This window comes from Mastigoproctus giganteus, chromosome 13, assembly GCF_048544385.1.
Source record: "Mastigoproctus giganteus isolate SK-2022 chromosome 13, ASM4854438v1, whole genome shotgun sequence".
Taxonomy (NCBI): Eukaryota; Metazoa; Arthropoda; class Arachnida; order Uropygi; family Thelyphonidae; genus Mastigoproctus; species Mastigoproctus giganteus.
Window position 1 is genome coordinate 75,655,201 of NC_143587.1, and position 12,932 is coordinate 75,668,132.

Below are 12,932 nucleotides of genomic sequence, written 5' to 3' on the forward strand. Positions count from 1 at the left end.
GTATAAAATTTCAACCCCCCCCCCCTCTCTTTCTTTCCCCATCCACTAAAATTTAATTCCATTTTGCATTTATGAACTTTTTGGCATTTACTATATATCAGTAGAAAAGACAGATGCTTCAATGGTTATTAGAAGGAATTCTATCCGAGCATTTCCAAATATTGAAAATTTGTCTGGTCATATAATAGTAGAGGCAAAATATCTCAGTAGCACTTATTACCTTTAGTATGTGTGCTCTGCTATATCATTTGAATAACAGTAAATACTCTTTCTGTTTTAAACTGTTTGGATTTATTAAGACATGATACAAAGAGCTAGTAGGTTTTGAGGCTTGTACTCTTCATGAGTTCTACCTGGTAAGGCTTTATTTTTGGATGTATTTGTGCCTAATGTAAGGCATCTCCCTTTAGTTATTCAGTTCTTGACTTGAAAAATACTTTGCAGCTACAGCATAAAGTCACAGCTGTTTAGCCCAGCCTTATGGCGAGGAACTAAATGAAGGAAAGAACCACAGGAAGAGGCCTTAAACCAAGCCACTAAACACTCCAGATGTGTCCTATTAATGGAAAGGAGTATCCTCTTAATGGTATGGTTATTGAAACACTATATGTTCTTTGGATTTTTTTTTTTTTTAATTTGTTGAGGCATTGTGGTTCCTGATGAGATAGAATCCTGGCATATGAATTTCTTCTTTATACAATTTCTGTGCAATTTTTTACTTTTCTGCATCTTATTTTACAAAATTTGTGCCCTCTAAAAGTACTAACTGCAGGCAAGAGGAGAAGAAAGTCTGGGCAGGCATTTTGATTTCAACATGGTATGTAAAAATATATATGATTATAACTTCTGCATATATTCACCCTTTGCATACATATTTTATATAAGCCTACTGTTGAAATGATGTTAATATTAAAAATGGTATGCTTACAGAGAAAAAGAAACCCACCAAAAATGATGGGAAATAAGTTCAGTATTTTGGCTGGCTAAGCCACAATCACAACAAACTGGTCATGCGCTAGTACAGAGTTATACACATCACATATTCAAATCCATGTGATACCACAAAACAGAGTAATATTCTTGTAGTTTATCTTGTAAATTCTTGACCATGTGGCTTCCTAAAATATAAACAAAAAAAATTATTTATATATATACCTTTGTTGCTTTTCTCAGACTAGCCATCTTTTTCTCTGTGCAGCTGTTTAATCTTTCAGGACCGATTAAACACAAATATGTTTAATGGTTGCCTTTATTAGGCCAGTACTGCAATACTTCCATAAATAAATATAAATGATGCAGTATCATAAAAAAATCATTTATTACTGGGGGAAAAATGATTAAGTAGAAAATTCCATCACTGAACTACCAATATAAACGAACCACTGAATGGACACAAAAGGGCACAAAAGAAGAATGACCAGAGTCCAATTTTGGTACATTTTAAACTAATACTCCATCTAGTAGCACATCAAGAAAATATTAGTGTGCCACCCAAAAATGATCAGAGTCCATGATTTGCAGAGCAAGATTGATCCGAGTCCATTATTTATGCAATGGATGCAATTTTTCCTTGTTCAGAATTATCAGAGGATTGAAGAGAAGCAATATGAACCAGCAAGAAGCTGTCATCATTTGCTCTACCAATATGTTAAAGAACTAGACAGGATAAATGCTTATATAAAGAAGTGCCATTTCCTTATAAATGCTGATAAAAAAATTAATCATGAAGGAATAGTCAATGTTTCTTTACCACTATGAATCTTATTTTGGCCTGGTACCACTCAGCAGTTCTAACACCAAAAAGAAATCAGGTGTACCTAAAACTGTTGAAGAGCTAAAAGGATTGTGGTCCAAGAACAGTGGGTCTTGCACCAAGCTATATGACATCTGGCATTTGTTGGGGTGATTAGCTTCAGAGGTTTTCTGGGTTGTTTTGTGAAGTTTCAAAACTAGTCCACTTCCACTTGCAGATCACATCAATAACCTTTGGCCTGGGAATCTTCAGTGCTATTGAAATGTCACATACTGACTGGTTGTTTATGTGGCACCCTATTATTATTCTACAATGGAAGTCTGTTAACTCCATGGTTTGTGGAATCTTGCATTCAAAATTGTATTAATGTCTCCTTGAAGGCCTATGGCATATTTCATTTAGGAGAGCATATGCTAAATAAAATTATCTCACTTTTTTGTGCCCATTTTTGTTTTCACATATTTCAATTGTTTTTTATTATGGCTAGGGGCCTCAAAAAGCTGGAAGTGGCCACAGCCTCTCTTGACTTCTGAGAGTGCCTACACAATATCTCATACTTTTTCTTTTTCTATTCACATATTTTTATATACAACATAAGCAGGATATATGTTGTATATAAAAATATGAGAATGAAAAACTCAATCAAGAAGCATGAGCAAATGTAGTTGTTGTAACATAAATTATAATCAACAGCACTTCTTTTCTTTTTAATGAAAAAAAAAAAGTAAAAATGTTCTTCCTTCTATTTATACTCTGCAATGACCATAAAGGTAGAGGAGTTTGCAACAAATCATTTTGACATCCATTAACCATATTTAGCTGTCATAACAGGCTTAAACCAACTCCAAAGTGTGCTTCTGCTCTCACATTGACGACTCGACATCAGGCTATCAAATTGATAGTGATTTTGTCAGTAATCACCTGGTAATTGCTGTGCTTAGGCTTCTCAGTTGTGGGCTGCTCATTCCCAAATTTTAACCAAGAGGATAAAAGAATAAATAGGAATAAAATAATATAGTTAATAAATAATAAATTAACCCATCATTAGATATTTAGGGCATCCAAAGGTATTTAGAGCATTTATAAACAAAAAGAATAGTCCTAACTTGTTAATAAACTCACGAATTTCAAGTAAAATAAAAAATAAAAAAATTATAATAATATCATCTCTTTATCTGCTTTATCTTGTCACTATGCAACAAAATGCAGTCAAAATTAATCAATACACTGGTCTGGCTAGTCCTAGTACTAGCCAGACCAGTAATTATTTCATAATTACAAAATTATGAAATAAATCATTTTGTAATTCCCACAATTTTTCAGGAACCAATAATGCAACGATTGTGACAAGCCAACTCAAAAAAGCAGACTAGCATTAGTTCAGTATAGGTGGCTGTCTACATTGTTCACCATTCATGTGACAATATCTGACCAGACCATTTTTCTTAGCATAGTTTGTGCTCATTAAGAGGAGAGACTTTTTACAGGAATGGGACACATTCAAATAGGAATGCATGAATATTTGCTAATTCTATCAAGGTGGGTCAGAAACGTCTTTCCCCATAATATAAAATTATGGGGAAAGAAGTTTCCTCTAGTTCTGGAATCATTTACAACAGTAAAAATTTTCCCTTTATTCATTTTATGATCCCACCTCAGAGCATCAATCATATTCCCCCCACTTAAGGTGCCTTATTATCAAGCCCAAATATTCAAAGTTTTTATTAGTATGTGCACCCTTTAGACAATCTTGTAGTCCCTCTTTGGACCTTTTCAAGAGGCTTGATATGTTTTTTTGGTGACGGTTCCATACTTAGACACACTATTCCAAATGCACTTTTACAATTGCCTTATACAGTAGAATTATATTTAAGTTATTTCTGATTTGTACATTAAGTTGTGCATATTAAAAAAAAAAAAAGGTGGAAAACAGACTTCATTTGATATTTGAAAGGCCTCCAATTAGGGGAATTTGAGGAAGATTAGGGGAATAGGAGGGAGGAATCCCATTCCCCTAATCCCTATGTGCAGTCCTGTCCCTCATATACATCATTCTTCAGAATATATGGCAATATGGTCATAAGTTTAATACCTAAAGAGATATTTTTAAGGATAGATTTTTTTTTAATGGTAATTGTCTCTGAGAGATATATGAAAATCAGGAAAACCTGTAGGCAGGACTGTGTTAGATTATGAGGTTATGGTGTGTTAGATTAACTATGTGTTCTAGAGCAGTGTTTCTCAAACTTTTTAATAACACAGCCCATCTTTTCAAGAAATTTCTTATGGCCCACTATAAATCACATATCTACATAAATACTCTTAGATAAGTTACCTGTACATTTTAATCATTAAAATACAGCATATACTAAAAATATTTGTAATCAATATTAAAACTTGTCAGGGCCCACCTTAAGTCCTTCATGGCCCACCAGTTGAGAAACACTGTTCTAGAGAATGTTTTACTTTGTCCTGGATATGTCATAGGTTGATGTGGATATCATCTATGGAGGAATCTACTTAGTTAAAGAAAAAATTCATGGAACAAATCAGTATTTGTACATGTAAATCCATATGTATTAAGAACTTCAGTGAATTTGAGTACTTGTAATTAAAAGGATGATAACTGTGAAAGTGTAAATAAATATCTGAATTGGTACTTTTATGATAAATTTACCAAAATACTGATATTACTTTGTATCAGTGGTAAGTTTAAAAAACTTAGAGAGATTTAGTTTAGGTTCAGTGATATAATGTAGTCACCTGTATACATTATTCATCTTTGATGAAAAAAGATTTTTAACTATTTCATGTGGCAAGATGCAAATGACATACACACATAACATCCAAAAAACATGGAATATCAAGGGACAAAACCTGTCAGATTATCATTTGAAGAAATGAGAATAGAACAGTTTTAATGTGTCATTGAAGAGATTTCAATGGTGATCGCCGAAATACCATTTTTCAGGAGGATATATTTACTTGCTTACAGTTGATGCATTGTTCTCTCAGACGATTCCAATATCAAGACAGTTAATAACATTATTGAATATTCAATGTTTTAACTGCAACTATCTAATGAAACAATGTCACAAGCCATAAAACATACACATTGTACAGCAAGGTGGGTGTCAACTTTTAAGCACCCAGATGCAAACTAGAAAATACTGTTCCTCCTCCTGGTAGAAGGGTCCCAGTTAGCATTGTATTTACTTGTACCACCTGGCTGATGCTGTAAAAGTTTGATTTCTCGCATCATTTGCCACTACTGATACTACGAAGAGAGGATGAAAAATTAAGCAATGGGAACTGTTAAATGGAATGACTCCTTAGCATGGCTAATCTTTTGAGAAAAACTTCATTACAGACTAATTTATGCCACTGACTTCATTACAGTCCACTTAAAATTTATAATTATTCCATACATTTTTCTTTTGTGTGATTAAGCTCATCAGTTCATCTAACATCCAAAATGGATGTTAGATGAACTGATGAGTCAATTGATGTCCTAAAATTTGGACAGTATATAAAAAATGCTTAATACCTTCTATGATTACTTTCCTAAACACTTACTATTTGGTATTCAATTTTTCAACATTCAAATACAAAAGAAAAAAAATCAAATATTTAAAAAAAGTATTTAAAAAAAGTATAAGATTATTTAAATCATCTCTGTGACAATAAAACTTCTTTACTCTTGACAGTAGTTACATACTTAAATGAATTAAATGTCAATATGCTATAATCACAACCATCTAGTGATTCCTTTATCTGAAGATTCTTAATGCATGAAAGGTCGCTGCTAATAATCAGATCAGGAGTATTGGTTTCTCTTTTGCCTCTAACATGTTGGTATAGAAACTGTCATCCAGTAAATCCAGAAATTTTCTGCTTGTGAGTCAGCAATCAACTCACAAGTTCCAATCACTATCCAGAAAGTTCAAATCCCCATAAGACATTCTGATTTATTAGTGTAGTGTATTTGTCTGTACAGGTGTTTTTACACTCATCACAGTCATTTGATTTAAAACATAATTCTATCATTTTTGTTTTCTCAATGCTTATATCACACCAGACTGACACAATATTACACTGACAACCCATGTCTATTAGGGCCTACTGTTTAAAAACGTGTACTTCTTAACAAAAAGCATAAATCTACCATCCCCTTTTGTGATGTATGAGAGTGACATCAAGTTTCTGATATTCCTATAATGCAGAAGTTTGCAAAGTGTGGGGGTGCTTATTTTCGTGAAACACTTTTTAACAAAATATGGATAAACCATCTCACTAATCCAGGTATGAAGTATTTTTTATTTATTTATATTATTTGAATGTTATTTGCATTTCATTTCTTTGATACTAAATGTATTGAAGTATATATTAATTTATGAAAGTACAGCTAAATTTTACATCAAATGTAAAATTATTCACACATCAAATTATTCACAGCTAAATTTTACATGAAATCTGTTTATTTGTATTTGTTCTATCACTTGAGGGGAACATGTGAAATTTATGAAAAATTTTAAAGGGACTCATGGTATAAAAGTTTGGGATGTCTGCTATAATGCCAGCATTCAATGACTTTGATACACAGGTACTTTGCCAGCAGGAATAAAGAAGTGACTAGCCTGTTATATAAGGCAATGGTTAGGTTACATCTGAAATATTGCATATAGGTTTGGGCACTTCATTTTATAAAGGACACAGATCTGTTGGAGAGGATACAGAGAAGCATAACAAGATTAGTTGGGTGGGAAGATATCTTATTTTTATTAAGAAAGACTGGGTTCTGTAAATTTCAATCTCCGAAACCAAGACATCTGAATGGTAACCCATTATAAGGCTTTAAAACGTTACGTAAACTAAATGCTGAGGGCATCTTTATTCTTCCTCAGATCTCTCTCTCTCTCTCTCTCTCTCTCTCTCTCTCTCTCTCTCTCTCTCTCTCTCTCTCTCTCTCTCTCACTCACTCACTCACTCACACACACACACACACACACACACACGCTCGCATGCGTGCGTGCGTGCGCAAAATTTCATGATTAATTAGTGGCCGAATGTTGTAGGAAACTCTTTGGAGAGATCCTCTTCCTAGATGGCAACAGTCTCAGTCAAAAAGCTCCGGTAATCATATAGACAAAAACTGAAGTCACGAATTGTCACAGCCACCCTATTCTCTGTATGTAGTTCCTTGGAATAACTTTCAATCTCTGAAACCAGGCATCTTAATAAAGGTTAAATAAACTAAATGCTGAGGGCATCTTTACTCTTCCTCAGATGACACATGCACAGTATGTAACTGTGGGTTTCCTGCACTGAAAAAACATTTGAAAGAATAACATTTGTGGATACCCTTTCTGTTTATACTCAAGGATGGCCACATATGGTTAGAGCAGTTTACAAGATAAGAGGACACAAAAACATCACCATATAATGATGTTATTCATACAGCTGAGGAGTAACTAAAGGAGAAAGGCACGTTCTGCAAAAGGGATCTAGAAAGCTTGTTAGTTAGTTAGTTATTTGGTTTTTTGGAGCATTAGCAACTAAGGCCATATTGCTCTGGGATATGCGGTGGTCATTCCCTGACCTTTCCGCATCCTCCGTATTTGGTGGTGATGGGCTCAAACCCCAGTCTAATCAAGAAGCGTGTGCTAAGCACTGCTGCTCCTTCCCACCTGGCTACGGAGGCACCTCTAGAAAGCTGAAGGAACATTACACCATATGTTGTAGTGTATTGTTTGTATATCTTTTAGAGGCAATAATGTTGAATAAAAGTTGATTCATTTCCAGATTACTTCATTCTTCCTCTGGTAGGCCAGAAACTTTTCTTATACTGTTTTTACTGCAGTGAATGTCGGGAAAGCACAATGGATGAGCAATTCACTATAGCATATGATTATATTAAGGAATTAGTGTAAATCAGTTTGCTAATAATAATTAAAAATGCAGTTTCACAAAAAGATTGATCAGTACCTTTTTCAAATAAGCACTAGGAATTAATCGACTGAGATCTGCAAGACAGTTGTTCATTCGGTCTCGTCTTCTTTTCTCGATGATACGGTGAGACATTGGATCCTATTAATAAATCAAAAATTAATATCTTACAAGCATGCAATTAAAGGATAAACTCTTACAACTGTCTTAGAACTTGTAAATGTCATTTCTGACAGAGCCTCAAGTATTATTTCAAAAACAAAAGAAGAAAATTATAATTACCAGTGAAATAAATTTACTGTGTGTGTGTGTGAAATTATTATTAGAAAGAAAATAACATTAAAAAAAAAAACACATTAATTAATATAATATTAATAACAGAAACTGAAGAGTTCCATATTCTTTCATTTCTCTTACTGCAGAACAAAAGAAATAAACTATAATAAAAGTTGAATCCTTCTCCAATACATCATTGCATACACTATGCAGTTAATCTAATCTAACACTTTAGAGTGCACCAGCATTCTTTAAAGGAGCACTAAGAGATTAAATTAAGCTCCATTTAGAGCAATCACAATTACTTTTTTTTTATAATTACTACAAACATATCCTTTTTAGCTTCAATGTACCTCATGCAAAAGCTCTGAAAAATTTTATACCGCTTGCATCCAAGTCCACCTGATATAATGAAGATGCCCATATGCATTATTTATAGAGAAAATTCCTTATCTGCAAATGTCAGCAGCAGTTGTCATTCTGATCTTGAAATTTTGATGAATCTAAGTGAGACGAACATTGAAAATGTGAACTTTGGTGAAAGTGGTACCAAGAATTACAACTTGGAAATTCACCATGTACTTAATTAGAAGTGTGTGTGTGTGTGTGTGTGTGTGTTGTGCTCATGTCAATAAGCTTAGAAAAGTCACAAAATTAGATGCCTGAGCTCCATACTTGTTGTTATCGTTATTAACCATATGGTGCAAGGAAGCCTGAGGCTTATGCTGTGCCAGCCGAAAAAAAATTTCTGAATTACCTTTAGAGAGAGAGAGAGAGAGAAGTAGAAGGGAAACACCAAGAAAAAGAAGAATGATGATATCCAGCTCAGGACCCTGGGTGTGCCAAGCCCATACTCACCAGATGTGAGCTCCTGGGGTTATTTTTGTGAATAATAATCTCTGATCCATGAGCCAGAGCTCATGGATCAGAGATATGGTATGAAAAATATTCATTACAAAAGGCAGAAATTAGATCTTGACCAAACCCTATTGCATATCACAAAAGGTGATACTTTTCATATAGTGAGAACAAGGAGAGTACAATTTTATTTAGCATTAGTAGTGGCAAATGATGCAAGAAAACAAGCTTATACATCATCAGCTAAAAAAAAAAAAAAAAAAAAACACCTTTTTGTCTCACCTATCCATCCTCTCCAATAGTTTGTCTAGTTCTTCCTTGAATTTGTTCAAGCTATCCACTTCCACAACATCAGATGGAAGTCTGTTCCAGCAATACCACCCTCTGGCTAAAGGCAAACTTCTGCACATCTAAGGCCTGACGTAGCCCAGTGGTCAGGAGCGAGAGTGCATAGCACGCGTTCCTTGAGTGGACGGGGGTTCAAGCCCGTGACTACTAAATACGATAAATATTTGTATTGACGATTTATTGTAAACTCTACTGACTTGGTTGTCGTGCCGGAGTATAAACAGAAAAATTTATTTTTGTAGGCCGCCGTAGCCTAGTGGTCAGGCGCGCGGGTGCATAAGTACACGTGCCTTGAGTGACCGGGGTTCAAGCCCGTGACTACTGAATACGGTGCTGTTTCTTGTATTCTGTCTATCTTGTGAACTCCTCTGACCGTTTGGTCGTCCCGGAGTATAAACAGAAAATTTATTTTATTTATTCTGCAACCATCCTTCCTCAATTTTCATGTGTGTAGTCTGAGCAAGAGGAAGAGTCCCATCAGCTTGCTCAATCTATTCAATCATCATTCTTCTCTTTCTTGGTGATTCCCTTCTACTTCTGATTCTCTCTCTCTCAGGGTAATTTAGAAATATATACTTTTTTGGCTGTGCAGCATAAGCCTCGGGCTTCCTTGCACCATATGCTAATAATAATAATAATAAAGCCTTTAGCACCTCAATCAGATTGCCTCACAGGTACCTAGTCTTCAGATGTTGCAATTTGCAGAACAGAAGCCTTTCTGGGTAAGAGCAGCCCTTTGTTTCCTTCACCAATCTCGTTATGCATCTCTGTACCTGCTCCAGCAGCTCTACATCCTTCCTAAAATAGGGCTCAGGATTTGTATGCAGTACCCAAGATGTGGCCTGACACTGCCTTGTAAAATGGAATAATCACCTCTTTATTCCTGCATATCGTTGACAAAACCCCATGTACGGTCCTAGCAGCCTGTCTGCACTGTTCAGAGAATTTCATATCTTACTGCACAATTACCCTTAGGTCTTCTTCATTTTATACTACTCTGAGTATAGTGCTACACAGTTGGTACATTAATTTGGGATTACTGCTAACCATGTGTGGAACTCTGCATTTATCAATGCTAAACCTCAATTGCCATTTCACAGCCCAACTGCCTAATTTTTCTAGATCCTGTTGCAGTAGAATACCATCCTAACTGTCATTAACCATCCTGCCAACCTTTGTGTCACCTGCCAACTTAGACATTGAGCCTGATATAATATTAAGACATTAATCCTTCATCAATATCATTAATAAATAAAGAAAACAACAATGGGCCCAGGATGGAACCCTGGAGAATTCCACTAATAACATTAGTCCACGAAGAGCAGTGTCCATTGATAACAACTCTCTGTCTCTTCTCCCACTCAACCATTCCTTTATTCATTAGCAGTAACTTGCCCTTAATGTTACACTGCTCCAACTTGTACAGCAGTCTATTATGTGCAACAGTATTCGTTTATTTTGAACTGTTGAAAGACTATATAATGTTGTTTACAAATGAACATGATATAAAATACATAACCTGTGTTAGTAAATTTATAATAGCAACTTTCATATTTTAAGAATGACATGGGAATAAATTGTGATTCTGAAAAGAGAAGTTTGCCTTTTTCAGCATGCTGTCGTTGTTATTTTGTTATTTGGTTTTTAGGAGCATTAGCAACTAAGGCCATATTGCTCCATGATTAAGCGGTGGTTATTCTCTGACATTTCCGTATCCTCCGTATTTGGTGATGACAGGCTCGAACCCCAGTCTAATCAAGAAGCATGTGCTACGCACTGCTGCTCCTTCCCACCTGGCTACGGAGGCGCCCAGCATACTGTCTGCATCACTTGATTAGCACTTATTCCAATCTCTTCAGAACCTCTTGGAGAGAACTGGACATAGCATTAGTAGAGGCATGCGATGCAAGAAAGCAAGCTTATGTAGCATCAGCCAAAAAAAAAAAAAAAAAAAAGAACCTCCCATTTCACTCCTACATTCATTCCGAATGCTTGTCCAGCTCAGCCTTAAATTTATTTAGGCTATCAACTTCCACAACAAAAGATGGAAGTCTGTTCCACCAATCAACTACCAGCTGGCTAAAGGCAAATTTCCACACATCTATTCTACAACTGTCTTTCCTCAATTTGAAACTGTGCCCCTTCATGTTCTTAATCTCATCAAGAGGAAGAATCCCTCAGCATTCAGCTTGCTCAACCCATTCAAGGCCTTATACACCTCAATCAGATCACCTTGCAGGTGCCTACTCTCCATACACTGCAATTTGCAGAACTTAAGCCTTTCTTGGTAAGAAAACCCCTTTGTTCCCCTCACCAATCTTGTTGCCCTTCTTTGTACTCGTTCTAGCAACTCTACATCTTTCCTAAAATGAGGCCTCCTGACCTGTACACAGTACTCTACGTGTGGCCTGATCATTGCCTTGTATAAAGAGATAATCACCTTGTCCCTGCTAGCAAAATTCCTATACATCATTGACAAGACTCCGAGACTTGCCCTGGCTACACATCTGCACTGCACAGCGAATTTCATATTTGACTGCACAATTACCCCCAGGTCTTTTTTCACTTTCCACTTCCCTGAGTGTAGTACCACACAGTTGGTATGTTACTCTTTGGTTATTGCTACCCATATGCAGTACTTTGCATTTGTCAATGTTAAACTTCAGTTGCCACTTCTCAGCCCATTTTCCCAACTTATCTAGATCCAGTTGGAATAGCATACTGTCTTTACTGTCGTTAACAACCCTGCCAACCTTTGTATCATCTACAAACTTGGACATTAAACCTTATATACCTTCATCAATATCATTGATAAATATACAAAACAACAAAGGGCCCAACAACAAACCCTGGGGAACTCCACTAATAACATTTGTCCATGAAGAGCAGTGTCCACTGATTACCACCCTCTGTCGTCTCCCACTTAACCATCCCTTTATCCATTGTAGCAACTTACCCTTAATGCCATACCTCTCCAATTTGTACAGCAGTCTTCCATGTGCAACAGTATCAAAAGCTTTCCTGAAATCCAAGTATATGATATCAAAATTATTTTTGGCATTCAGTTCCTTTGTGACCACATCATAGTATCCAATCAAATTGGTCAGACAAGACCTGCCTTTCACAAACCCATGCTGTGTCTTAACTATTACTGCAGTCTTCTCTAGATGATCCTACAATGCTTCTTTAACCAGTGATTCCATTATTTTCCCCAGAACACAAGTTAAACTAACAGGTCTATAGTTACTTGTGTGACTTTTTAAACCCCCTTTGTGAATTGGTGATACATTTGCACACCTCCAGTCCATGGGGACCTCCCCTGAGTCCAAGGAAGCTCTCATAATTATGGCTAAGGGTTTGCTTACTTCCTTTGCTACCTCCTTTAATATAACTGGATAGATCCCATCCACCCCAGGGGCCTTTTTTATGTTTAACTTCAACAATTTCTCCTCCACTTTCCTCTCAGTTATTACAAAATCACTTAGCTCTCTGTTAGAGTTTGATAAACTTCTGGCACTCCCCTCATTGAATAACTCACATGTGTGAATGTAGATACAAAATACTCATTCAGTTTATCTGCTAGTGTGTGAGGCTTAAGTTCTGCAAATTGCAATGGCTGGGGAGTAGGCACCTGTGCGGTGATCTGATTGAGGTGTATAAGGCCTTGAATGGGTTGAGCAAGCTGAATTCTGATGGGATTCTTTCACTTGTTCAGATTACAAACCTAAGGGGGGCATAAATTCAAATTAAG

The 12,932-nt window shown here is 35.9% G+C and overlaps 1 protein-coding gene across 1 annotated transcript in view; it reads right to left on the minus strand.

Moving 5' to 3' along the window:
* Nucleotides 1–12,932, minus strand: part of LOC150076180 (uncharacterized) — a 68,362-nt gene that overhangs the window by 25,729 nt on the left and 29,701 nt on the right. The window contains exon 3 of the mRNA XM_090387278.1: nt 7,739–7,840. Within this exon, the coding sequence (XP_090243404.1) occupies nt 7,739–7,840 (102 nt within the window). The remainder of the gene's footprint in view (nt 1–7,738; nt 7,841–12,932) is intronic.